General features: G+C 42.7%; 1 protein-coding gene across 7 annotated transcripts; it reads right to left on the reverse strand.

Annotated features, from left to right (window-relative positions):
• Window positions 1-78: 78 nt before the first annotated feature.
• On the reverse strand, window positions 79-27,855 carry LOC106601025 (signal transducer and activator of transcription 3). Of its 7 annotated transcripts, none has more exons than XM_014192881.2 (23): window positions 27,606-27,855; window positions 16,647-16,796; window positions 13,982-14,318; window positions 13,800-13,881; window positions 13,474-13,574; window positions 10,820-10,971; window positions 10,415-10,573; window positions 10,087-10,179; window positions 9,890-9,949; window positions 9,742-9,771; window positions 9,532-9,625; window positions 9,393-9,440; window positions 9,140-9,223; window positions 7,633-7,731; window positions 7,314-7,449; window positions 5,493-5,545; window positions 5,294-5,388; window positions 4,886-5,025; window positions 4,506-4,724; window positions 4,282-4,324; window positions 3,423-3,485; window positions 2,026-2,123; window positions 79-1,904 (listed from the first exon to the last, which is right to left on the reverse strand). In XM_014192881.2, the coding sequence occupies exons 2-23, from the start codon at window positions 16,772-16,774 to the stop codon at window positions 1,852-1,854; spliced, it is 2,367 nt and encodes a 788-aa protein (XP_014048356.1). In that variant the 5' UTR covers window positions 16,775-16,796; window positions 27,606-27,855; the 3' UTR covers window positions 79-1,851. The 7 variants fall into 7 exon arrangements, with proteins under 7 accessions (XP_014048356.1, XP_014048355.1, XP_014048354.1 ...); XM_014192880.2 differs by having other exon boundaries at window positions 79-1,928; XM_014192879.2 differs by having other exon boundaries at window positions 13,474-13,607.
• Window positions 27,856-27,884: the final 29 nt, after the last annotated feature.

The following is a 27,884-nucleotide window of genomic DNA, read 5'->3' on the forward strand; positions in this document are numbered from 1 at the left end:
GGCTCACGGGTAAAAAAAAATAATCTTAAGACCTCAATCAAACAGGGAAAATCGAATAACAAGATAGGCAAACGTGAGTCCATGAGATACACATTTTTTGGTTTTTATGATTTTTAAACAAATATAAGATTAATTACAGCATCATTTACAGTAATCTTTTTTCAAATAACATCTACAGAGTGAACTCAATTACCAATTCAACTGAGCACTTAAGTCAGGAAGTGATGGACAAGTGTGGTGTGTGTGATGTGGCATCACATCATGCGCCTATACAGTCAAACAGAATAGTGAAATATCACTTGAAACTGATACTAACATTATGCAAATTACAAAAAAAACTAAGTCAACACATACAAGAAGTGTTAGCTTAAAATAAATCATTCATACGGTATGAGAAAGGCACTACATACACCATTTAGGCAAAGACTAGTGCAGTACTGCGACAATGATAATCTCCATTGTTATGGTTTAATGAAAACAACAAATGGTATTCTCATTATGACAAGGGGGTATGTATGAATTCAAAACACCAAAGAATAATGTACATTTCTATCTACAATAACAGGTTGGCATTCATTGTCATCAATCTTGTCCTGGAGGCAGCTCGGCAGTGGTCACTAACTGGCAGAGCCACAGTCATAAAATCAGATTTCAAACCTAACCCTAACCCACACTGATAACCCCAACCTTAAATTAAGGAAAAAAAGTGAATTTGTCTTTTCATACATTTTTACATCGCCAATTTTGAATTTGCAGCTGGTCCAACTAGTGAAAATTGCTCAAGGCAAGATTCATGACAAACATCAACATGCTCTACAATCCAGGGAAGGAATCAGTATTTTCCCTTCAACTGAGACATGCTGCCTGCCAGCTGAGAGTGGGGCTGAGCCCAGGCTGAGACAGGAGAGAAGGTCAGAGAAATATCCTGCCATTATCAATGCCATTTCAGACACCTAAAACAAAAACTAGCGCCATTCACATATTCACTGGTCACCTTGGTTCTCATCTCCTTGGTTTTTACAGACACATCATATTACTGACTCATTGTGTTACAGTGAGAATCTAGATACAGGTTTTTTGTAATATGTAATAAGGAATAAGATACAATCGGAAATAATGGACCAGGATATTTCTCAATCAAATAAAGATACAAGTGTCCCCTTCAATAGAGAATGACATGGGAGACAGACAGACTACCAAAAAGGTTATCATATAATAGGTCATTGAGAACTATGAAGCTAACAAATAACTTATTATATTTGAAAAGCTAGACAGCAAATCTTCCTCTTTAGACAGTCTTATAAAAAGAAAAGCGCTGGTTCATAAATGAAGGTTGATATCAAACCCATTTTAATAGAAAGTCAAGGAAACAAAAATATACTTTTGTATTCAAAAATCTACAATTGAAATAAGGTACTTTGTGAAACACCCACAGGGAGTGAGACATGGCTTTTCGAAACATTGACACCAACGCCTCGATCACACCGATAGCGCCATTGCATTTCGGTACACCAAAAGTACATTCCTTTCCAATGGAACGCTGCGTTTGCCTTTACCTAACGTATGCATCAAACTGTATGTGTCGATGGCTTGACAGAAATGGTAGCAGAAGGGTGAATGTTGAACTTTTGTTGCACACATATCCAGATGATTCTGCGTACCATTTTGCGCAATGACGCTGTAGGTGTGTTTTTAGGCGTTAAGGTGAAAGGTAAAGAACAAAACAAGTGGCTAAATGTAATGTATCTTGTTCCCTTTCACAATATGGGACAGAGGTACCTGTGGATGATATATTTTTTTAAGAAAACGGGGAGTTAAAAGATTTAAAATTAGTCTGGCTCATTCGTCTCTTCACATGGGTGACGCCACGTCAGAACTCAACTCCATGTCCAGAGTGAGGGAGTCTGGGAAGACAGAAAGCAAGAGGGCTGCCATTAAAACAAGTTAAAACTTGCCTCACATGCAAGCACAGTACGAGTATGTGCATGTGTGTGTGCGTGTGTATTAGTGTGTGTTAGGACTTACCCATTGGGCCAGGGTTGGCCTCAGTCTCATTGTGCATCAGCGAGTCCAGGGTGCGAGGGGACATGGGAAACAGGTCACTGGTGTTACCAGAGTTAGTGCTGCAACAATCCCGGAGAAGAGAGAGACACCAAGACTACATGTTAACACGCATACAGTCACACACAGACGTCTATGTCCTTTTTACCACATGCGATTAGCTAACTGTCAGTCTACTTCCAGTGCGCAAGTCATTTTCATCATCATCATCACTGCTGTTATGTCACCATAGAAAAGGACAATACACAACATTATTACAGGTTTAAATACATGAATCAAGTAGTTCAGTGTTGACTGGGTCAGATTAGTGACAGGTTAGGACAGTTCAGCCACTATGTGTCAATGTGCTTCCCAGTGGCAAACGAATGACTGAAGTTAGACGACAGTAGCAGAAAGAAAGGGGGAAAGGAGAGCAGTAGATGTGTGAATGAGAGAGAGAGAGAGAGAAACAACGTCTCCTCTTGGGGGCAGCACTGAGCACATTGTCACATAAGGATGCTGGGATAGTTAGTGGGAATATTAATGACAAGTATTCTAGACAATCTAGTTTGTTAGAGCAGGCCAGTGGGCAGAAACACACCATAACCCTCTACACCCCTGACAGACATTCCATTCTAAAAAGTGCAATGACGTCTCACAACAACCTACTACTATAAAGTCACATGTGGAGAACAGCGGAGGCTGCTGAGGGGAGGACGGTTCATAATAATGACTGGAACAGAGCGAATGGAATGGCATCAAACCATGTGTTTGACGTATTTAATACCATTCCACTGATTCGGCTCCAGCCATTACCACGAGCCTGTCCTCCCCAATTAAGGGGACACCAACTTCCCACGCTGGAGAGCTAAAGGAAGGACCAACGTTAGGGCTTTAGGAGTTCATCTCCACTGAAGGCACTTCTAATGAGAACTTCAGTCTACAGCCTATCAATCCACAGCCTCTTCTCCCCTCCTGCTGTTCTAGCCCGTTCATAATGACTGAAATGTAGACCGTTTTGATGCCATTATCAAGCTGTAAACTAAACATGGCCAGTCTGGACTGATTTTTAATGGAGTGGTCATGACACCAGTACGTAGACTTAAAATGGAGTTTGAAAGGTGAATGATCTACTGAGGATGTGATTGGGAAAGGGAAGCCATGTTTGAGTAGAATGAACCCAACTCAAAATGGCTGCATACAATATGACTGGAAGATGTTGTGGTGTTTAGAACCAAAGAGAGTGTCAGTGAGTTGGAAACAAAACGGGGGAGGGAGGCCGAGAGACTTATTACTCCATTCCTTGTCTGAGTCTCACACATATAAGTAGAGAAACACACACACACACACACAGCTCTACATGCCACCCCCCCACTGCCTACCCAGGGAATATCCCGTTCCCAAGCAGCTCGCTGTCCGGAAAGTCCATGAACACGGAAGGGCACCTACGGAGACAGGTCAGGATCTCACTGAGCAAACCTCTCCAACACCCCCCTCCACCCAAACAGACACCTCTACCTATGTAGTACACATACTCATCTAATCCTACAGAGACAGGTCAGGTTCTCACTGAGCAAACCTCTCCAACGCTGCTACACCCCCCCGAAAACAGTACCTCCACCCCTGGGTTAGCCAGTATACACACCCTTCTGATCCCTCTGCTAAACTCATACACACCCTCTCCGTCCCAGAATAGAGAGCACTGCATGGGCTTCAGAACACCTCACACACACTCTGTCTGTTCCCCCTAGAAGTACAAGGAAAGCTTTCTCTTTGGTTCTACTAGTGTTGAGCGATTCGTATTAAAGTGATCTGTATGCTTGTCTGGGGATCGTTACTTGGTTCCTCCACTCTGCTTTGTCTAGAGAGATGTGTACACTTTGCTCCTGCCTGCCTACAGTCCTGTGCTTCCTGTTCTACTGTCCCCAGGCCAGACCAATGACTGTATAAATAAGGGAAAGACACGGACTAATAGTGAATCCGTCTGTCAGTTTGTTGGTGATGACTATATAGGAACGATCTCTTCCAGGGTAAAACTCCCACCCTCCCCACCCTTACAAGAAGCCAACAAGGGGATGTTGTGGAGGACACTCAAACATTATGTAGAAGAAAAAAGTTTTAAAAAATTGCAACATGACTGTCCCAGTTTCCATTACACAAACTAGTGTGAAGTCACTTAGGAGCATTAACTCCTATGAGGGAATTGAACACTAACAGCTCTCAAGGAAAGTGGATACTTACGGGGTCACACAGATGAACTTTGTCTTTAAGTATGGTTGAATGGCTGTGGGAGAAAACCAAAACACCTTTTAACTTACACACAGATCAAAATATTCCCCATCTCACAAAGCATCAACCTCCAAAACAGTAAAGAAGTATTCATTATGGAGGTACTTCCAGATCTTCTACCATTAACTCATCCCACAGTTTTCATGACAATATGTTAAACTTCCTGATTGACTTACTACTACACGGGTCTCCGAGTTCAGCCTCTGGAGCAGCTTCCGGTCGGCAGTACTTCCCGAAGGCGTCCTCCTTGGGGATCTCTGGGAAGAGGTAGACCAGCGGAGACACCAGGATGTTGGTGGCGTCCATGATCTTGTATCCCATAATGATCTCCGCAAAGGACATGCTGTTGAGCTGCTGCTTGGTGTACGGCTCCACCGACTGGATCTGAGTCTTCCCTACAGACACAGAGAGAATGAGAGGGATATGAAACCATGTCACAAGAGCAATAATGAGATTATGTTGCACATTATTTAGTTCAGACAAAGACCAAATGACATGCACAATAGAAAAGCGACAAAGACAGAGCGCCAGCCAGCCTAACACACTGTCCTCTTACCACTGATGTCCTTCTCCACCCAGGTGAAGGTGATGCCTCCCTCCTTACTGCTCTCACTGAAGCGCAGCAGGAAGGTGCCAGGAGGCTTAGGGCTCAGGATGGCCCTCTCCCTCTCCTTACTGATGAAACCCAGAATATACCTGCAGAGAGAAAAATGACATTTTTATTGTCACTAACACCGGATAAGACAGAGAAATACAATTTAACTGCATTACACTTATGCATTAACCCTAAAACCTGTACTCCTCCTCAATCCAGTTTCCCGCTATCTAGGGTTCAACGGCTCAGTATTACAGTTCTCAGCAGTGCTCATATAATCTCAATGTCATGAACTCAACTCCCTCCAACTTGGATTTTGCCCAGCTGTTCCAGTAACAAGTCAGTAAACAAACAGAAGCGACCTCTCACCCTTCATTCCACAAAGCCAGGATGTACTTCTTGACCAGGTCAATGATGTTGTCCAGCCATACCCAGAAAGAGAAGCCTTTACCCGCCATGTTCTCCTGAGGACAAAGGAGGAACTAATCAATTCAAACTGTGAAGCTGTTTACGACAGATAGATAGCTATAACAACATATCAATAGAGACTGATTGGGCAAGAACATACTTTGCAGAACTTGGCCCAGGTAATCTGGCATCCAGAGTAGTTCACACACGGCCCTAGACAAACGACACAAACACATTTAGTAGGCATTGATGCCATATAGACCACCCATAGAAATACACTGCTCAAAAAAATAAAGGGAACACTTAAACAACACAATGTAACTCCGAGTCAATCACACTTCTATGAAATCAAACTGTCCACTTAGGAAGCAACACTGATTGACAATACATTTCACATGCTGTTGTGCAAATGGAATAGACAGCAGGTGGAAATTATAGGCAATTAGCAAGACACCCCCAATAAAGGAGTGGTTCTGCAGGTGGTGACCACAGACCACTTCTCAGTTCCTATGCTTCCTGGCTGATGTTTTGGTCACTTTTGAATGCTGGCGGTTCTTTCACTCTAGTGGTAGCATGAGACAGAGTCTACAACCCACACAAGTGGCTCAGGTAGTGCAGCTCATCCAGGATGGCACATCAATGCGAGCTGTAGCAAGAAGGTTTGCTGTGTCTGTCAGCGTAGTGTCCAGAGCATGGAGCCGCTACCAGGAGACAGGCCAGTACATCAGGAGACGTGGAGGAGGCCGTAGGAGGGGAACAACCCAGCAGCAGGACCGCTACCTCCGCCTTTGTGCAAGGAGGAACAGGAGGAGCACTGCCAGAGCCCTGCAAAATGACCTCCAGCAGGCCACAAATGCGCATGTGTCTGCTCAAACGGTCAGAAACAGACTCCATGAGGGTGGTATGAGGGCCCGATGTCCACAGGTGGGGGTTGTGCTTACAGCCCAACACCGTGCAGGACGTTTGGCATTTGCCAGAGAACACCAAAATTGGCAAATTCGCCACTGGCGCCCTGTGCTCTTCACAGATGAAAGCAGGTTCACACTGAGCACTTGTGACAGACGTGATAGAGTCTGGAGAAACAGTGGAGAACGTTCTGCTGCCTGCAACATCCTCCAGCATGACCGGTTTGGCGGTGGGTCAGTCATGGTGTGGGGTTGCATTTCTTTGGGGGGCCGCACAGCCCTCCATGTGCTCGCCAGAGGTAGCCTGACTGCCATTAGGTACCGAGATGAGATCGTCAGACCCCTAGTGAGACCATATGCTGGTGCGGTTGGCCCTGGGTTCCTCCTAATGCAAGACAATGCTAGACCTCATGTGGCTGGAGTGTGTCAGCAGTTCCTGCAAGAGGAAGGCATTGATGCTATGGACTGGCCTGCCCATTCCCCAGACCTGAATCCAATTGAGCACATCTGGGACATCATGTCTCGCTCCATCCACCAATGCCACATTGCACCACAGACTGTCCAGGACTTGGCAGATGCTTTAGTCCAGGTCTGGGAGGAGATCCCTCAGGAGACCATCCGCCACCTCATCAGGAGCATGCCCAGGCATTGTAGGGCAGTCATACAGGCACGTGGAGGCCACACACGCTACTGAGCCTCATTTTGACTTGTTTTAAGGACATTACATCAAAGTTGGATCAGCCTGTAGTGTGGTTTTCCACTTTAATTTTGAGTGTGACTCCAAATCCAGACCTCCATGGGTTGATAAATTGGATTTCCATTGATTATTTTTGTGTGATTTTGTTGTCAGCACATTCAACTATGTAAAGACAAAAGTATTTAATAAGATTATTTCATTCATTCAGATCTAGGATGTGTTATTTTAGTGTTCCCTTTATTTTTTTGAGCAGTGTATATTTACTGGAGTGGACACTCATTCCGACTCTCATTCAATATTCTGTGATAGACATCATTCTATTGCTATGGAGCCATCCAATCCAGATGAAGGTAGAGTTGCAGACAGAAAGGTTCCTCGCCTAGTAGTTTCTCAGCCAGGGTGGTGAGCTGCTCGATGGTCAGGCCTCTCTTAGTGGTGGAGGAGAACTGCCAGCTCAGCACCTCCGCTACCTGATCCCACGTCCCCACCGGAGGCTTAGTGAAGAAGTTCACATTCTATAGGACATGACAACAGGAAGAGGAGGTCAAGGTGGATTTCACACACATTTTAACCCTCTCCAAGACAGATGCCAATGCAAAGAAGGTATGAGACAGTAAAGATGATATCAATGAGACTGTATTTGGGGGCCAGAAGTTACAGGAGAGCGGTCTAACGCGAGGTGGCGATAGCCGTCTTACCTTGGGGTGGTTGGTCAGCATGTTGTACCACAGGATGGAGGCCCAGGCGTTGGGCATCTGGCAGATGTTGGAGATGACCACCACTGGTAGAGAATGGGTCTAATGGACCATAGAGAAAACGCATGAAGAATGGTTAACCTGGACCTAGGCTCAATTAGGATATACGTATGGAGCAGAAGCACCTTTTGCCAGGCTTTCAAAACTAACCTAGGTTGTTCGGTCATTCTATTCAAGTCTGACATGAAATGCCATTTAATACATTTATTTAATTCTATTATTTTTTGGGATTTCTGTGACAAAGTAGTCGGCCGTATGGGAGGAAAAGCTGTCCATGTTCTGAGTGAGATGGCAGAGACATGGAGTGCTTAGTCCCTCACTGAGAATGAAGTCTTAAATCACACAGCAGCACCCCTCGCCTCGCTAAATGGTGTCGTTTATAGAAGACGGAGTGTTGTGATAAATGATTTCACAACGTGGGAGTGCCAAACCCTCTCTCTCAAACGCACGCACGCTAATTTCCCTCCATTTCTCAATGCTAATGTGTTAAATATCCTGGCTAATGCATTTTCACACTGCTGTGTTCAGGGTGGGGCATCGCCGCAGTGTTGAGCTCAACACAAAGCACTAAGCCATGCAGGACATAACCATTAGATGAATGATTCCTGTGTCCCAGCAGGAGGCTTGGGCTAGCTACGGTGATATCAGAGGGAGGAACCATGGTGGTGGTAAGGGAGGTGTAAAGCGGGTCAGAGACGGATTACCCCTGGACACGCTCCACTGGCCGGGGGATTGAGGGGAGGGATGATTGGGCGAGGAGAAGCAACAGTAGGAAGCATGGAGAACAAGTGTGATTACTGAATAAGCTCATTGTTATTCTGTGCATGGGGAGAGCAGAGGCAGGCCCCTGGAAGCCTAGGACACCATCAAGCTAATAATAATGACTATTGGCTCACGTGTGTGGCAGAGCTAACTCGTGGCCTTAGAGCTAACTCGTGGCCTTAGAGCTAACTCGTGGCCTTAGAGCTAACTCGTGGCCTTAGAGCTAACTCGTGGCCTTAGAGCTAACTCGTGGCCTTAGAGCTAACTCGTGGCCTTAGAGCTAACTCGTGGCCTTAGAGCTAACTCGTGGCCTTAGAGCTAACTCGTGGCCTTAGAGCTAACTCGTGGCCTTAGAGCTAACTCGTGGCCTTAGAGCTAACTCGTGGCCTTAGAGCTAACTCGTGGCCTTAGAGCTAACTCGTGGCCTTAGAGCTAACTCGTGGCCTTAGAGCTAACTCGTGGCCTTAGAGCTAACTCGTGGCCTTAGAGCTAACTCGTGGCCTTAAATATCTAATCTCCATGTAATTACTGCTGACGTAGGATTAAGGTGGAGTTAGGGGACTACATGCTGAGTGTTTGGTGTCGCCATAATGAGACTTGACAAAGACCACCTGGGAGTTAGGAAGCACAACAGCAACTCTCCAAGATGCCTGTGTGCACACAGGTAGAGAGCTGAGCTAGGTCTCACCTCCAGGTCGATCTTCAAGCCCTGGTGGTAGACCTCTGTCTCAAAGGTGATGAGGTGGAGCTCCTCTGTAACGATCAGGGAGGCCTAGGGAGGAACAGGACAGTCAGGGTTATAGGTCGATTGATGCTACTGCTACTATCAATACTGATGACAATAGTACTATCAATTCCCCAAAAGATAAGTTTAAGTTAACAGTATAGCTACATCAGTCACCATAAGAAAAGGAGCATTCAAGATTGAGTGTGGGACTCACATCACTGTTGGTCCGGCCACCATTGCCACACCTCTGTTCCCTCAGGGTCTGAAAGAGAAGGGCAGTTATCAGTCAAGCAACATACTGTACAGTACCACACTAGACTCACCACGATACTGACTAACAGACAGACACTCACCAGGTGTTTGAACTCTGCTGACAGACTGCCATTGTTGGACTCCTCCATGTTCATCACCTTGGTGTTGGTACCTAGGATGTTGAACTTTCGGGACCTGGGAGAAGTAGAGTAGGTAGGGTAGGTTATTCACAGGCTCCATGGCAAAAGGGACATTCTAAGATTGATAGCTTAGGAGACAAAGGGTTTCAACGTAACATAGAAGTCACTTACCCTCGAATGGCAGCCACGTCCCCAGATTCCCTGAGAAACAAACAATAGAGGTCAATTCACAACTTCCCTGGGACTGAGTCGATCGTTGTGTTCTACGCAAATCAGACATGATCGTGGGAGTGACGGACGCAAGGCAGGCAAAACTCACTTATCAATAATAACTTTGATCTTCAGCTGGTAATTCAATTCTGGAAACTTCACCAGTAATCTGAAAAGAGGGAAAAGATTTGGAAAATAACACTTGGTGAGAGCACATAAAGCAACGCCAAAGACATGAAATAAGGCAGTTTTTGTATTAAACAGTCATCAACTGGTGGCATTGAGTTGTCCCACAGCTCCTCTTACCTGACTTTGTTGGTGAACTGCACACCTGTCTTGATGACCAGCGGTCTGTCTGGATGCATGGGCATACAAGGCTGCCTCTCCACCACGAACGCACTGCAACACAATGACCAGATAAGAGGCGGTGCATTAGAGCACAATGGTGGAAGTCTGTGATAGACAAAACTCTGAAGCCTCATCTAATGCCCATCATAATAAAATGACAAAATATCTCCATATTTGCCAAAGGCTATCCAAAACATCTGAATATTATGCAAATTCGGTCCTATAATAAATATCCAAACCATCTGGACATGTGATAGATATTGAAGCTAAAAGAGAAGCTCCCCACCTCTTCATGAGGTTCCTGAACAAGTCCACTATCTTCTCCTCCAGAGCGGGCCGGTGCTGGATGATGGGGTCTCCCTTATAGGACACCTTCTGCTGGAGCTCCTCCAGCTTCTTGATCTGCTGGCGGATCTGCAGCTGAGACTCAGCCAGGGAAGTAATCCTAGAGGTCACAAAGGTTAATCTAGGTCAGTCATTATGGCAGTGCTACTTTGTTTGTTAAACAAATTTGGAACTACAATTTAATATTATGGTGTCTTGTATTGACTACCAATAACAGCAAATTCTCCTTCTTCGCCACTCTGACGTTTACTCTACATGAGTGTTGGGGGAGATAGTGTACGGTCATGGGGAGGGCACATAAAATGATTTTAACGTGGAAAGTAAAGGCTACTAATTGGTAACTGACCATGTCTCCAAGCGGTCCAGACAAATGTTGGGTGGTCCTCCGATGCAGGCAATCTGCTGCCTCCTCTTCCAGTCAGCCAGCTCGTCATCTGTCAGGTTCTTCTGGACAAAGTCCATGGCTGACAGCAGCCCTGCCATCTCAGTCACGATTTGCTACAACAGAGAGGGACAACAGCACATCCTTCAGATACTGATATAACCAGTGTTAAAGTGATATTCTGGGGGCTCTGGAATTACTTTTTAAGATATGTTTTATTAATCCACACGAGATGGACATCAGCCGCAGTGCAGTGCCCAATGAGCAGTTTAGGGGGTTAAGTTCCTTGCACCGGAGATATTGATGACAGCAACCCACCGGTTGCCAGCTTACTCCCTGCCAGCACTAGGATTCGAACCGACAATCCTCCGATTGCTGGCCCGGTTCTCGAACGTCAAGGCTATGATTATATCTTGCACACGATTCTTAGGATGATTATCATGTTAGACAACATGATTAGTGCATTTATTTGACCATTTTGGCTTCAGGGAAATTTAAACTAAATAGTCCCCAGCCCCACAGTCTCCAAAATTTGACAGCTATTATCACCCTCCTCATCTTGCTCATAAATATCTAGTGCCTAACAGCAGCATGAAAATTAATTTAACTTAATTGAAAATGAATGAACGAGCACACATTAATATCAACACACATATCACAGATCTCTGCATGTGTAGTGAAAGGTACTGCTGCTGAGTCCAAATGTTTATGTCGGGGCTGCAACGGATAGGGAAGCAGGCTGCTTGGGGCAGACAGTTTGAGCTTGCTGCTGAGAATTAGGGAATGACTAACCCAATTCTATAGCTTACTATTTAACAAACATGTAAATATGCAGGTTTATGTAATTTATTGCACACACGTACAGTGAGGGAAAAAAGTATTTGATCCCCTGCTGATTTTGTACGTTTGCCCACTGACAAAGAAATGATCAGTCTATCATTTTAATGGTAGGTTTATTTGAACAGTGAGAGACAGAATAACCACAAAAGAATCGTGAAAAGCGCATGTCAAAAATGTTATAAATTGATTTGCATTTTAATGAGGGAAATAATTATTTGACCCCTCTGCAAAACATGACTTTGTGATTGCCAACAAGGGTTTTGCCACCAAGTACTGAGGTCAGACGTTTCTTATAGTTGGCCACCAGGTTTGCCCGCATCTCAGGAGGGATTTTGTCCCACTCCTCTTTGCAGATCTTCTCCAAGTCATTAAGGTTTCGAGGCTGACGGTTGGAAACTCGAACCTTCAGCTCCTTCCACAGATTTTCTATGGGATTAAGGTCTGGAGACTGGCTAGGCCACTCCAGGACCATAATGTGCTTCTTCTTGAGCCACTCCTTTGTTGCCCTGGCCGTGTGTTTTGGGTCATTGTCATGCTGGAATACCCATCCACGACCCATTTTCAATGCCCTGGCTGAGGGAAGGAGGTTCTCACCCAAGATTTGACGGTACATGGACCCGTCCATCGTCTCTTTGATGCGGTAAAGTTGTCCTGTCCCCTTAGCAGAAAAACACCCCCAAAGCATAATGTTTCCACCTCCATGTTTGACGGTGGGGATGGTGTTCTTGGGGTCATAGGCAGCATTCCTCCTTCTCCAAACACGGCGAGTTGAGTTGATGTCAAAGAGCTCCATTTTGGTCTCATCTGACCACAACACTTTCACCCAGTTGTCCTCTGAATCATTCAGATGTTCATTGGCAAACTTCAGACGGGCATGTACATGTGCTTTCTTGAGCAGGGGGACCTTGCGGGCGCTGCAGGGTTTCAGTCCTTCACGGCGTGGTGTGTTACCAATTGTTTTCTTGGTGACTATGGTCCCAGCTGCCTTGAGATCATTGACAAGATCCTCCCGTGTAGTTCTGGGCTGATTCCTCACCGTTCTCATGATCATTGCAACTCCACGAGGTGAGATCTTGCATGGAGCCCCAGGCCGAGGGAGATTGACAGTTCTTTTGTGTTTCTTCCATTTGCGAATAATCGCACCAACTGTTGTCACCTTCTCACCAAGCTGCTTGGCGATGGTCTTGTAGCCCATTCCAGCCTTGTGTAGGTCTACAATCTTGTCCCTGACATCCTTGGAGAGCTCTTTGGTCTTGGAGAGCTCTTTGGTCTTGGCCATGGTGGAGAGTTTGGAATCTGATTGACTGATTGCTTCTGTGGACAGGTGTCTTTTATACAGGTAACAAACTGAGATTAGGAGCACTCCCTATAAGAGTGTGCTCCTAATCTCAGCTCGTTACCTGTATAAAAGACACCTGGGAGCCAGAAATCTTTCTGATTGAGAGGGGGTCAAATAATTATTTCCCTCATTGAAATGCAAATCGATTTATAAAATTTTTGACATGCGTTTTTCTGGATTTTTTTGTGGTTATTCTGTCTCTCACTGTTCAAATAAACCTACCATTAAAATTATAGACTGATAATTTCTTTGTCAGTGGGCAAACGTACAAAATCAGCAAAATCAACTACTGTATGTAGTTCGAGCAGAATGTCAACTAGCCTAGCCTACTTATCACAGAAATTCTGACTATCCTGATTCAGGGTATTAGGACCCTCCAAGAAGGGGTGTACGATGTAGGGTCAGATGGACACTAAGGAGGGGTGTATAAGGGCCCTACCCTCCTGAGCTGGTCCAGAGCACTCAGCATCTGTTCCAGCTGAGACATCTTCTGCCTGGTGGCTGCCGCCTGGCTGTTCCCATTCATGTCCTGGGACAACTCTGAGCAAATAGGAGAGGAGTTGGGTGGGTTATCTGTAGATTTAAGAGTTAGTGATATTTGGTAGTATTTGATGGTGGGTCAGAGTTTCAAAACAACAAGCAAAATAAACAGTAGTAGAGTATAAAATTAGAGCCTCTAACAGACTCATATCCTATCCATAAATTCCGATAATATTCTATATTTCTTTTTATTGAATTTTATGTAATATTAAAAGTGAAACTTACCACCCTGACTTTTAAGGGTCTTGTAGTTGAAGTCGAAATCATCCTGGAGATTCTCAAGCATCTTCATCTTTTGTTCCATATCCTATAGCAAAGTAACAAGCAAAGCATGTCAATCAAATGAGGTATTAAATAATATGCCTGTGTAAAACCACATATTCTTTGGACTAAACATGTAGTCTCACCTGCACCCTCTTCCTGATGTCCTGCAGGTTGTGCTCCAGGATCTGTTGTTTCTCCGTCACCACAGTGCCAGACGGGTGAGACGCCGTTCCGTCCTGTGCGGCGGTGGTGGCGGACTGCAGCAACCTCTGCTCTTCCCAGAGGCAGCGGGCTACAATGCGGGCAATCTCCATAGGTTTCTCCAGGTACTTGGACTGCAGGTGTTGCTTAATGCGCCGCAGGTTGTGCTGGTAGAGCACGTTGTTCTCCTGCAGGAAGCGGCTGTACTGCTGGTCAATCTCCCCCAGCAGGTTGTGGAACACCAGCGTGGCGTGGGACTCCTTGTTCGCTGCGTACGCCCTGCATAGAGCATATAGAGTGGTTTAGCGAAAGCTTATGCTTTTTTCTTTTATTATCTTTATTTAATTAACCAGGTAGGGTGTTGAGAACAACCTATAGTAACAACCTAGCCTCTAATAATGTTCATATCTCTAGTTATTAGTCAAACAAATTGTAAAAAAGAAATCCACAGATAAGATATGATATACTTTCTGAATGCAATGTATTCAGATCACGTTACGTTACAGCCTTATTCTAAAATGGATTAAATTGTTATCCCCCCCCCTCAATCTACACACAATAGCCCATAATGACAAAGCAAAAGCAGGTTTGTAAAAGTACATACTTTTTTTTACTGAAATATCACATTTACATAAGTATTCAGACCCTTTACTCAGTACTTTGTTGAAGCACCTTTGGCTGTGATTACAGCCTTGTGTCTTCTTGGGTATGACGCTACAAGCTTGGCACACCTGTATTTGGGAAGTTTCTCACATTCTTCTCTGCAGATCCTCTCAAGCTCTGTCAGGTTGAATGGGGAGCATGTAGATTGATGAGGACATTTTTTTATTTAATCCATTTTAGAATAAGGCTGTAACGTAACAAAATGTGGAAAAAGGGAAAGGGGCCGGACTACTTTCTCGAATGCACTGATATCCATGATATATCTCTTTATATATGAAAATATGACCCAGTGAATCTAATTTGCTTTGGTATGAAACTAAGAACCATTTGGCAGGAAAGATTGAAAGATATTTGCATAAGGAGCACAGACTTTTACAGTAACAAGGAAGTTTGGGAACTGAAATAGCTTTGGGTAAATCCATTTGAAGTCCCTTTTTGACAGCATCACTTTTGCTTTAAACAAAACGTTCCATACATGTCTGCCAATGGAAGAAGCAGTCAGAAAGTGACTTTTTGGATCTGAATGCCAAAACATGCTCAAAGTTTAACCATTTGGCATGCCCCAGCACACCATGAGACATCCATGTCTTCATCAATGGAAAATATCAACGGTTGAGTTTGATATAATTTAAAAGTGTTGTCAAACGATTGTTTATTATTTTATTTGTTTTATTAATAAAACCAATATTTTTTTATCTTTAACGTCTATCTAAAACCGTGTAAACTCCGATTTTATTCATATGTTGTAGCTTAGACCCTACTTTAGATCCTCTGAGGTGTTTGTGTTGTGCCCACCATCAGTTGAGACACAACATGCTGTTGAATACAGGGTGGGTGTGATTTCAATCATAGAAAACAAATCTGAGAATGGACCTATCCCTTCAGACTAGCTGTAGCTGGTACACCATTAAAATGCCATTTTAAGTTCTAATTACGACCACAAAGATGGTCGCCGGTCCACCCACCGTCGAATGTCAACGGGTCATGTCTATAATATTATCTATCCTTCAATGATTTCAATAGATTTCCTACGGAGGATTAGTAGCCTAACATGTAAAACAACATATTCCCATTCAAGTCAACATTCTCTGATATATGGATCTCCAACCATCTTTGTGGTACTATTTGAAAGTCTAAATGTCTATTTGATTCTCATTTTAGTACATTTATCAGCCAAAACATGACACCCACCCTGTATTCAACAGCATGTTGTGTCTCAACTGATGGTGGGCACAACACAAACACCTCAGATTATGTAAAATAGGGTCTAAACTACAACATATGTGATTCTGTAATAAAAAATAAATAAATTATAAAACAGTTTGACAACCCTGTTCGTAAACTTCTAAATGATATTAATCTCAACCGTTGATCTTTTCCAGTGATGAAGACATGTCTCATGGTATGGTGGGGTATGCAAAATAACTCAACGTTGAGCACCTTAATCTCTTGAAGGTTTTGGCATTCAGGTCCAAAAAGTCACTTTCTGAGCACTTCTACAATGGGCAAATGTGTATGGAAGGTTTTGTTCGAATCAAAAGGGGTGCTATAAAAAATGTTATTGAATTCATATGGATTTACCCTTTTTCCTAGCAGAACTGACAACTTGCCATCATGAGATGCCAATTAGGACAATCATTTCCTGTGTGTTGCTCCCAGCTAACAGTCTAGCTGTAATGTTGTTGTTGCTACTTCAAAATAAATCAAAATGATTGTAGAGGAAAATCAATGTCACACTGATGACTAAAGTCAACATTTTTGAAAACAATGAGCCTGAGCGGATGACATATTTCCTCCCCCACTACTAACAACAGAATGAGCAAGCACAACAATGAGCCATGTCATCCTGCCGAGTGTTGCCAGCAGCAGTGGTGTTAGTGAACTGTAGGTACTAGGTACCCATTCTGTAGTGATGTGAACCACAGGAACTAGGAAAATACACACCAGTCCTGGCTTTCGATCCAGGGGGCGAGGAACTGCCGGAGCTCCATGGGGAAGCTGTCGCTGTACAGGTGGTACAGCTGCTCCAGATACCTGGTCTCCAGCTGCTGCAACTGGTTCCACTGGGCCATGCTGCCGGCTGCCTCCACAACCCTGTATAGGACACACACGAGGAAACAGTTCGAGGGAGAAATGGAAAGCAAGGAAGACACAAGGAAACTAGATACTAATGAGGGGAACAGCTGTGGTCTGTTGATACAATGATCGGCTCTTGAGAGCTAGCCAATGCAGGACGAAACCGCCACCGTACTGCATGTCTCTATTTTGAAACATTTCCAATAACTTGATCAATTGATTTGTTCTAACTCCGATTGTCTTGAATCTGATGAAAGCATGTATAGACACGTCATATTCGCCCTGACAGGAAAATCTCAGAAACCGAAGACAAAGTATCTGATGGTACCTCAGCCAGCTTCCTATAAACACACAGAGACATCCTGTTCAGCTCAACACACAGCTTTCACCGAGAAACACAGACCAAAATAAACCCTGGCCTTTGGCCTCCTCGTTGGGCGAGGTGAGCCAGACAGAAACCTTGTGGTGTCCCTCCAGCCCAGGTCTGATACTAGCAGATTTATTCAGCATTACAAGAAAACCTTTCAGACTTCAAAGTAAACGGCAACCACGTCATTGATATTCATCACCAGTAGAATATAATGTCACTGTTGTCATCGTCAACAAACCATTTAATTATGTAGGCCATGTAATGCAGACGACACCGTCTGCATGTTAGCACAAAAATGTCGCTTCTCCTCATTCCTTCCGTAACAGTGTAATTATATTTTCAAAGTGAGTGATTTTCCACTAACAGCGGTCATGATTTCAGTGAGTTATTTGAGCAGCCATGCTAACCCAGGTCTGGTATTCTTCCTACATTACAGTGTACTTCCTAAAGCCTTGACTAAATCCTAATTAGCACCAGTGAAAGGTAGAGAACTACAGAGCAACCCCAGCCCTGAGAGATCATACAGTCATCAGAAAACATCTGCCACCCTTCTCATTTTACTGGACACAGGAAGGAACACATTGTTCTCCTAGTAGCTCAAATGCACAATAACTTGCAAGGTGGTGGTTAGGCCACAACTGTCCTGATAACAAGTCCCTACACAGTAGCAAGACCATGTTGTACTGTAGGCTAGATGTAAGGAAATCCAGAAGAGATTAACAGGAGCAAACTGTATAGTCAGGGTAACATTTTAAATCACGGGATTTGAGATTTCTTCCAATCTTTGCGTCATCATATCTGATATGCTCCACTGACAGATTCAGATAACAGAACTTATCCAAGGAATTGGGTCTTTGTGATTGGATAACAGGTGAACAAACACGCTCCAACCGCATTTTGCTTTTCAGAGAAACCTAGGGTTGCGTCCTAAATGGCAAGATTTTCTTGTGCCTTAGTCAAAAGTAGTACACTATAGAGAATAGGTTACCATTTGGGATGAATCCTCATTTATAAAAATGTCACTTCCTCTTGTCCTACACAGGTGAAACAATGAGTTTAAATTGCCTGTGACCTTTACTGCTCGTATTGGTGTTGAAATTGGTCGATTTGATTGCAATCCTGGTTTACTTCCCCTGTACTTTTCTTACCATGTCCACTTCCTGTCAGACTGGAATAAGGACAATGAATAACATTTTATAACTCCAGTCGATTCCACAAATATGATGAAAAGTCAGTCAAATCATTTGTCTAATGCAAGCAGAGGTTATGAGCCACAGGATCACACAAAAAAGCTTGTGATGATGTACACTGGAGAGCACCTGTGACAAATTGCAAAATGTTTGCCATTGTTTGTTATGTTGCTAGGGTGAACAAGATTATTCCTTTTGCTAAAGCTTTTTGATGTCGTTGTATTTTACCCCCTTTTTTACCCCAAATTTAATCTTGTCTCATCGTTGCAACTCCCCAACGGGCTCGGGAGAGGCGAAGGGCGAGTCATGCATCCTCCGAAAACATGACCCGCCAAACCGCGCTTCTTAAAACTACTATAAATGTTAAACTTTCATAAAATCACAAGTGCAATACATCAAAATAAAGCTTAACTTGTTGTTAATCCAGCCGCCGTGTCAGATTTCAAAAAGGCTTTACGGCGAAAGCAAACCGTGCAATTATCTGAGGACAGCACCCAGCACACAAATGCATAACAAATCATTTTCAACCAGGGAGTTGCGACACAAAAGTCAGAAATAGCGATATAATATATGCCTTACCTTTGAAGATCTTCTTCTGTTGGCACTCCAAATGGTCCTTTTGTTCGATAAAGTCCTTGTTTATATCCATAAAAACTCAGTTTAGCTGGCTTCAGTCAATAATTCACTCGGTTTCCCTCCTTCAAAATGCATACAAAATGAATCCCAAACGTTACCAATAAACTTATCCAAACAAGTCAATCAACGTTTATAATCAAACCTTAGGTACCCTAATACGTTGTCTCATTGTCTTGCTGCATGACCCAGCTGAGCTTCAGCTTACAGACAGATGGACATTCTCCTGTAGAATTCTCGGATACTGAGCAGAATTCATGGTTCCTTCTATTAAGGCAAGTCGTCCAAGTGCTGAGGGAGCAAAGCATCCCCAAACCACATGAGGTTGAGGTTCTTACTGTGGAAGGCAGTGTTTGGTTTTCACCAGACATAATGGGAGTCATCCAAAAAGTTGACTCAAGTTTTCCAAAAAGCATCTGGTTGATCATCAAGACTCTTGGAAGAATGTTCTATGGACAGATGAGTCAAAGTATAACCGTCTGTGAGCTGAAGCTGAAGCGTAGCTGGGTCATGCAGCAAGACAATGATCCAAAACACACAATCAAGTCTACATGAAGATGGCTAAAAAGCAACACATTTTAAGTTTTGAAATGGCCTAATCCACACCTAATCCCAATTGAGATGTTGTGGCAGGACTTGAAATGAGCAGTTCATGCTTGAAAACCCACAAATGTCGCTGAGTTACAGCAGTTCTGCATGGAAGAGTGGGCCAAAATTCCTCCACAGCAACGTGAGAGACTGATCAACAACTACAGGAAGTGTTTGGTTGGAGCCATGCAGCTAAAGGTGGCACAACCAGTTATTGAGTGAAAGGGGGCAATTACATTTTCATACAGAAGCATTGGGTGTTGCACAACTTTGTTTATGAAATAAATTAAATATGTAATTGTTGTGTTATTTGTTCAATCAGGTTCTCTTAATCTAATGTTAGGTTTTGGTTGAAGATCTGATAACATTCAGTATCAAAAATATGCAAAAATAGAGAATTAGAAAGGGGGCAAATACTTTTTCACAGCACTGCGCCTAGTTTAAAAGGTGAGCCACTTTCGTGGTAACTTCTCAAACCAGATATGTAGTATAGGGCTCTGCACTCACTACCGCGGATTTAGACCAGCGCGACCGGGTCGGTCACACATATACCTAGCAGGTTTGCATGCTCAGTAATTAGTATGTTCTATGTTGAGGGCCGTTTTTCCTATGTGTCTCCTGATATGTTAAAATATATTATGTATTGGCCATTGATGTTTAAACTATTGAGATGTATTGATTATGGAGTGACATATTCATATTGGTTGAATACCTGCTCAAAGGCTTGCTCATTTCGAGAGAGCTTAGGCTAGAGTGACATGTTGTCCCAGGGCTCTACTAAACTCTGCTGTGAGGGTCCACTACATTACAAGGTTATTTGAGAAAATGAAAGATGTGAAATGAGTAGGGGTGCCCTCTAACTTTCCTATGTTAGACATGTCGCCTTTCTTTTCCTCATTCCTCTTTCACTACACTGATGGAAACAGGTGCATCACCCTGCCTGGGTATTCATTACGGTAATTCTGTTGCAAAAACGTTTTGTTTGGTTTGCTTCTTAAACGGTAAATGGCTTCCATTGCAAGGCATACTGAATACACTAGAGGTCGACCGATTAATTAGGGCCAATTTCAAGTTTTCATAACAATTGGTAATCGGCATTTTTGGACACCGATTATGGCCGATTACATTGCACTCCACGAGGAGACTGCGTGGCAGGCTGACTACCTGTTACGCGAGTGCAGCAAGGAGCCAAGGTAAGTTGCTAGCTAGCATTAAACGTATCTTATAAAAAACAATCAATCTTAACATAATCACTAGTTAACTACACATGGTTAATGATATTAATAGTTTATCTAGCTTGTCCTGCGTTGCATATAAATCGATGTGGTGCCTGTTAATTAATTTATCATCGAATCACAGCCTACTTCGCCAAGCGGGTGATGATTTAACAAGCGCATTCGTGAAAAAAGCACAGTCGTTGCACCAGTGTACCTAACCATAAACATCAATGCCTTTCTTAAAATCAATACACAAGTATATATTTTTAAACCTGCATATTTAGTTAATATTGCCTGCTAACATGAATTTCTTTTAACTAGGGAAATTGTGTCACTCTTGCGTTCTGTGCAAGCAGAGTCAGGGTATATGCAGCAGTTTGGGCCGCCTGGCTCGATGTAAACTGTGTGAAGACCATTTCTTCCTAACAAAGACCGCAATTAATTTGCCAGAATTGTACATAATTATGACATAACATTGAAGGTTGTGCAATGTAACAGCAATATTTAGACTTAGGAATGCCATCCGTTAGATAAAATACGGAACGGTTCCGTATTTCACTGAATGAATAAAAGTTTTGTTTTCGAAATGATAGTTTCCGGATTTGACCATATCAATGACCTAAGGCTCGTATTTCTGTGTGTTATTATATTATAATTAAGTCTATGATGTGATGTTTGATAGAGCAGTCTGACTGAGCGGTGGTCGGCAGCAGCAGGCTCGTAAGCCTTCATTCAAACGGCACTTTCCAGCATTTGCCAGCAGCTCTTCGCTGTGCTTCAAGCATTGCGCTGTCAACTCCCGAGATTAGGCTGACAATAATATAGTGCCTATAAGAACATCCAATAATCAAAAGGTATATGAAATACAAATGGTATAGAGAGAAATAGTCCAATAATTCCTATAATAACTACAACCTAAAACTTCTTACCTGGGAATATTGAAGACTCATGTTAAAAGGAACCACCAGCTTTCATATGTTCTGAGCAAGGAACTTAAACGTTAGCTTTTTTACATGGCAAATATTGCACTTTTACTTTCTTCTCCAACACCTTGTTTTTGCATTATTTAAACCAAATGGAACATGTTTCATTATTTGAGACTAAATAGATTTTATTGATGTATTATATTAAGTTAAAATAAGTGTTCATTCAGTATTGTTGTAATTGTCATTATTACAAATATATATAAAAATAAAATAAAAATAAAAACGGCTGATTAATCGCTATCGGCTTTTTTTGGTCCTCCAATAAATCGGTATCGATATTGAAAAATAAAATCGATCGACCTCTAGAATACACCCCTGGTGTGAGATCGTGCTACGTACAAAAACTAGACTCAAACCACAACACAAAGCAGCTGAACTGACTCATCATCATGTGTCAAAACTCAAACTGTCACCTTCCCATTAAATTACTTGTTTTCTTTCAACTTCCTCTTACTGGAGTTTCTCAAGTCATACAAAGTGCATGGGCTTAAATGGATCCCATGTTAGTTAATCAACAGCTAAGCTTGTAATTTACAGTACCTCAAAACATACAAGTCTTTGGCAACAGGTGACAACCCAGTCAAAACCCATAAAATATAGGTGACAAGATAGATGAACTACTAAAAAGCAGAAACTTCCTTTGTTCAACCGGACCCTGTATCCATGGGTAGCTTTTTGCAATTTTGGGGGGGATTTCTCATGTCTTACTCATTGGTAGGAAGAAGTTTGGTGTTGGGTACTATATTTGACTATTATCTGAATCTTATTAAAAAATAAAAAATTTAAATGGCCAATTTGGGTGCAAAAAATTTGCTTAAATTCTCAGAGATCAAATTATACTTTAACAAAATTATTTTTTAGAAATGCTAAATCGTATATTTTACTAACTACAGAAATGCTTTCAGAACGATCTGAGATGCTGGGTGTCGAAATCCTCTCTTTTTTTACTCAGTCACACTCAGAGAATGAAAAGGACACCACTCGATTCAGACCATATCCAAAGTGGGCATTACCAGTGCCTATAAAGATTGCTGGCTTCGCTATAGTTCTCCATACACAACTGAAAAGAGCAGAGCTTTTGTCTGAGCAGCACTTGTCCCATAATTCCCATTAGAGAGTGGGGTGGAATGCACAGGCAGACGACAGAGAGCCACAGAAACACAGAGCTCCACCAGGGTTAACAACACAGCTTTGTGAACAGTGGCACAACACCAGACAGGCCTAGGGATCTCTGCAGCCTTGGCCTACAGAACCAAGTCAACATGAACTGACTTTCACTGAGCCTGTGTTGAGAGAACTGTAGGTCTCAAGAACAGGAAACATTCCATACTGAAGCAAGGCAGCACTCATTTAAAATCACCAGTATCTCTCTGCAGCCACTATGGGTAGGCTACACCATAAAAACATTGTTTAGACATGCGACAACCGCTTGTCTAAAAGAGCGTGGTGTACTGTACAGTATGGGAGGTAGGATCAGCCTTTCAAGGAATCTAGTCTGTTGTTCAGCTAAAGATAATTTTACTAGAAAGCGTCAGTCATGAGGGCCATGAAAGCAGCCACATCCTCTTGCCCTGTCCATAACTAGGCATGGGCCTAGTATTTTCTATGTAACATAAATAATAATGTTACTGTATCTTTCTAAAACCAGCATTGTCATTGTACTATTGTTGCACAGTGAACTGTTAAACCCCATATTTCTCTAACTCAGGCAGGGAGTAAGTATAACACATTTCTACACCTCACTACAGTATCAAAGTCTGACTCAATGCAGTAAGCAGTTGCTTTTCTTTTAAGTCACCAGGGCGCAGTTTTTCCAGATCAAAATGATTCTGTGTTTTGCTCCCCCTTCCGATGTGGTCCGTCCTCATTTTTGGATGTAGTTTTAAGACAAAATGGAAGCAAATCTCTAACCACATAATATTCTACACACAGATCATGTTATATGATACCAAAACATTTGGTTGAAATATTGTCTGTCTTTTTAAACAGGAAACACAAGACGGGATAATTTTGTTCTGGATTAAATGTTTAGATAATCTGGGCCCAGGTAAAAAAAGAAAAAACAGCAATTTAAACAATGATATTTAGACATAAAATATTCAGGAAATACCAAGAGAAAAACACCTTTCAGTTATCATAAAAGCACCGCAAAAGCTGAAACAAGAACATTGGACAATGGAAACATTATTTGAGGAAGAGATTCCAGGAAAATGCATTACTTTATTCCGGTAAGGGTTTCCTGGTGCAGTGTCAGTAGAGCATGGGACAAGTAAGAAACATCAGCGACAACCTTGCAGTTTTATAGTCACTCGCCAATGATATGTAAACAACTAATGATGACAAATAGGTGGATTGTATGCTATTTGGTACATGGGTTATCTTACATGTGCTGCTGTCCATCATCAAGCAAAAGGGGCCAGAGTGTGCAAAGCTGTCATCAAGGCAAAGGGTGACTACTTTGAAGAATCTCAAATATAAAATATATTTTGATTTGTTTAACACTTTTTTGGTTACTACATGATTCAATGTGTGTTATTTCATAGTTTTGATGTCTTTACTATTATTGTAGAAAATAGTAAAAATAAAGAAAATATCTACCTCTGTCCAGTGAAGTCCACAAAGCATATTGCATGTAACAAACAGCTACAGTGAGGGAAAAAAGTATTTGATCCCCTGCTGATTTTGTACGTTTGCCCACTGACAAAGAAATGATCAGTCTATAATTTTAATGGTAGGTTTATTTGAACAGTGAGAGACAGAATAACAACAAAAAAATCCAGAAAAACACATGTCATGAATGTTATAAATTGACTTGCATTTTAATGAGGGAAATAAGTATTTGACCCCCTCTCAATCAAAAACATTTCTGGCTCCCAGGTGTCTTTTATACAGGTAACGAACTGAGATTAGGAGCACACTCTTAAAGGGAGTGCTCCTGATCTCAGTTTGTTACCTGTATAAAAGACACCTGTCCACAGAAGTAATCTATCAGATTCCAAACTCTCCACCATGGCCAAGACCAAAGAGCTCTCCAAGGATGTCAGGGACAAGATTGTAGACCTACACAAGGCTGGAATGGGCTACAAGACCATCGCCAAGCAGCTTGGTGAGAAGGTGACAACAGTTGGTGCGATTATTCGCAAATGGAAGAAACACAAAAGAACTGTCAATCTCCCTCGGCCTGGGGCTCCATGCAAGATCTCACCTCGTGGAGTTGCAATGATCATGAGAACGGTGAGGAATCAGCCCAGAACTACACGGGAGGATCTTGTCAATGATCTCAAGGCAGCTGGGACCATAGTCACCAAGAAAACAATTGGTAACACACTACGCCGTGAAGGACTGAAATCCTGCAGCACCCGCAAGGTCCCCCTGCTCAAGAAAGCACATATACATGCCCGTCTGAAGTTTGCCAATGAAGATCTGAATGATTCAGAGGACAACCGGGTGAAAGTGTTGTGGTCAGATGGGACCAAAATGGAGCTCTTTGGCATCAACTCAACTCGCCGTGTTTGGAGAAGGAGGAATGCTGCCTATGACCCCAAGAACACCATCCCCACCGTCAAACATGGAGGTGGAAACATTATGCTTTGGGGGTGTTTTTCTGCTAAGGGGACAGGACAACTTCACCGCATCAAAGGGACGATGGACGGGGCCATGTACCGTCAAATCTTGGGTGAGAATCTCCTTCCCTCAGCCAGGGCATTAAATGGGTCGTGGATGGATATTCCAGCATGACAATGACCCAAAACACACGGCCAAGGCAACAAAGGAGTGGCTCAAGAAGAAGCACATTAAGGTTCTGGAGTGGCCTAGCCAGTCTCCAGACCTTAATCCCATAGAAAATCTGTGGAGGGAGCTGAAGGTTCTAGTTGCCAAACGTCAGCCTCAAAACCTTAATGACTTGGAGAAGATCTGCAAAGAGGAGTGGGACAAAATCCCTCCTGAGATGTGTGCAAACCTGGTGGCCAACTACAAGAAACGTCTGACCTCTGATTGCCAACAAGGGTTTTGCCACCAAGTACTAAGTCATGTTTTGCAGAGGGGTCAAATACTTATTTCGCCCATTAAAATGCAAATCATTTAATAATTATTTTTACATGCGTTTTTCTGGATTTGTTTTGTTGTTATTCTGTCTCTCACTGTTCAAATAAACCTACCATTAAAATTATAGACTGATCATTTCTTTGTCAGTGGGCAAATGTACAAAATCAGCAGGGGATCAAAAACTTTTTCCCCCCTCACTGTACATGACCTACAGCATGGTCAAGCAAGTTAATGTTTCCGACATTTTCGGACCACTAAACAACTATTGACTTAAAACCACAGAGTTACCGCAAGTCACAAAGTAAACAGTAGCTGCCTCCACAATTCCAGCACCATTTCAACATCATCAGTGACAACTAAAATATACCAAAAACAATTTAGTCCAGTCAACGTAAGCTAAATATGATGTGGCTGTCCATGGTTCTGATTTCTGTGTGCGTGTGAGCACGCCTTCGTGCAAATAGATTTTTTATTTTTTTTTACTCACCCCCCTTGTAGAGAAACGCCAATGCCATCCTCCTCTCTTTCATGTTGACGAAACAGTCTATCACTGTCATACAGAATACGCTTTTATTTTAGGCTACCTGGCTAAAATGCTTGCTCCCTAGCCTAACTTCCATTCATGGGCAACGTTAGCTAGTTAACATTAACCTTCTACATCTAGCTACATATTGAGTTTCCATTCTCTAAGGCCAGGGGAACAACAATATATGAATTAATAGTTGGATCAGAATCGGCATAATAATCATTGGCCAGTACTGAAAATGAAGTAAAACCACAAGTCCAAATCCCTATCTCCATCCATGGCTAATTTAGGCAAGGGTCAATTTTAGCTTGCTGGCTAACCACAGGAGGACAACAACCCAACGAGACGCAACAATTCAAGATAGGAGTGATTCCAAATCCAACGTGGCTTCCCATTACACCTTTTTTTGGTGCGCCAGGACCATTCACAGTTGAGCTCAACGCTGATTGGCTAATTGCGTATACTTTTTTTGTCAAGCGAGGCCAGACTGTTTTGATCGCTCTGATGCTTTTATTTTATTTTATTTTATTTATTTTTTGCTCTGATGCTTTCTTCCTGTTAGATTCAATTCGCAAGAGGCTGAGCGTCGGACAATTATGAAATAGACGAAATAAATGATTTATTATTTTTCATTTTTGGGCTTCCCTTGGCATCCATTAATACACGCCACTGGTTGTGTGTGTTTGTAATCCCTCAAACTGTAGACTGGTTGTTGCAAACCTGGAGGCATGCATGGTTGACGTGATGACTTTCCAAGCACCGTTTGATGGATCAAATGGCCGTGACATGCCCACATGAAAGTGGTCATCAAAACCTGCACCACTGGATGTGGCTTTGACCGAAGTCAGCATCCCATCATGGTTGCACTTGCAACTTCATAAAATGTGCAATATCATCTTTGAAGAAATGGCCAGCACATCATCACAATAATTAGGCATAAACGGTCGGCGTATACTATCCTTTGAAAGCAAACGTAGAACCAACAACCGCTGCAACGATTGGTAGGCCTAATCTATTTACGAAACAGTGTGATTAAACTTTTGGCGATTCATGTAATAGCATGGAGGACGTAGCTCCACTTACTTTGTGTCGAGTGAGATTCACCAATTGGCAGTGTATTGTCAATCTGATAATACATTGATGCTGCTCGCCCACCACACACGACTACAATGTGTTGTGTAACACATTTTTAGAACTTTACTCTCATGGCCCAACCACAATATGATGTATAAATAATACAAAGTAAAGGGAACTGCGACCGCCTACTTACCCTACTGTCCACGGGAAAGTGTGTCAGAAAAATGATCCCGTCAAATCGTAGCCAGGCACTAACCTTAAACCACCAGAACGAAATGTCTTATTGTACAGGACAATCGAGAACTTTTAACCAAACTGTATTTCTAACAATCGGAACTACAGTAACGTTAGCCTACTTCAATGTCGCAATACTGTACACACTGACAGCTAGTTGTCCAATTCCACCCGGAGTGCAGACAAACGTCAAGAAGGCGTTGATTGACATACCTAGGATGCAACAGAAGACGAGAAC

Source organism: Salmo salar, chromosome ssa03, assembly GCF_905237065.1.
Source record: "Salmo salar chromosome ssa03, Ssal_v3.1, whole genome shotgun sequence".
Taxonomy (NCBI): domain Eukaryota; kingdom Metazoa; phylum Chordata; class Actinopteri; order Salmoniformes; family Salmonidae; genus Salmo; species Salmo salar.

Coding starts and splice junctions, on each gene's coding strand:
- LOC106601025 (XM_014192878.2), bottom strand. CDS start 16,774: ATGGCCCAGTGGAACCAGTTGCAGCAGCTGGAGACCAGGTATCTGGAG. Junction 13,882..13,981: donor ACATCAGGAAGAGGGTGCAG/GTGAGACTACAT, acceptor ACTTTGCTATAG/GATATGGAACAAAAGATGAA. Junction 9,626..9,741: donor GACGTGGCTGCCATTCGAGG/GTAAGTGACTTC, acceptor TACTTCTCCCAG/GTCCCGAAAGTTCAACATCC.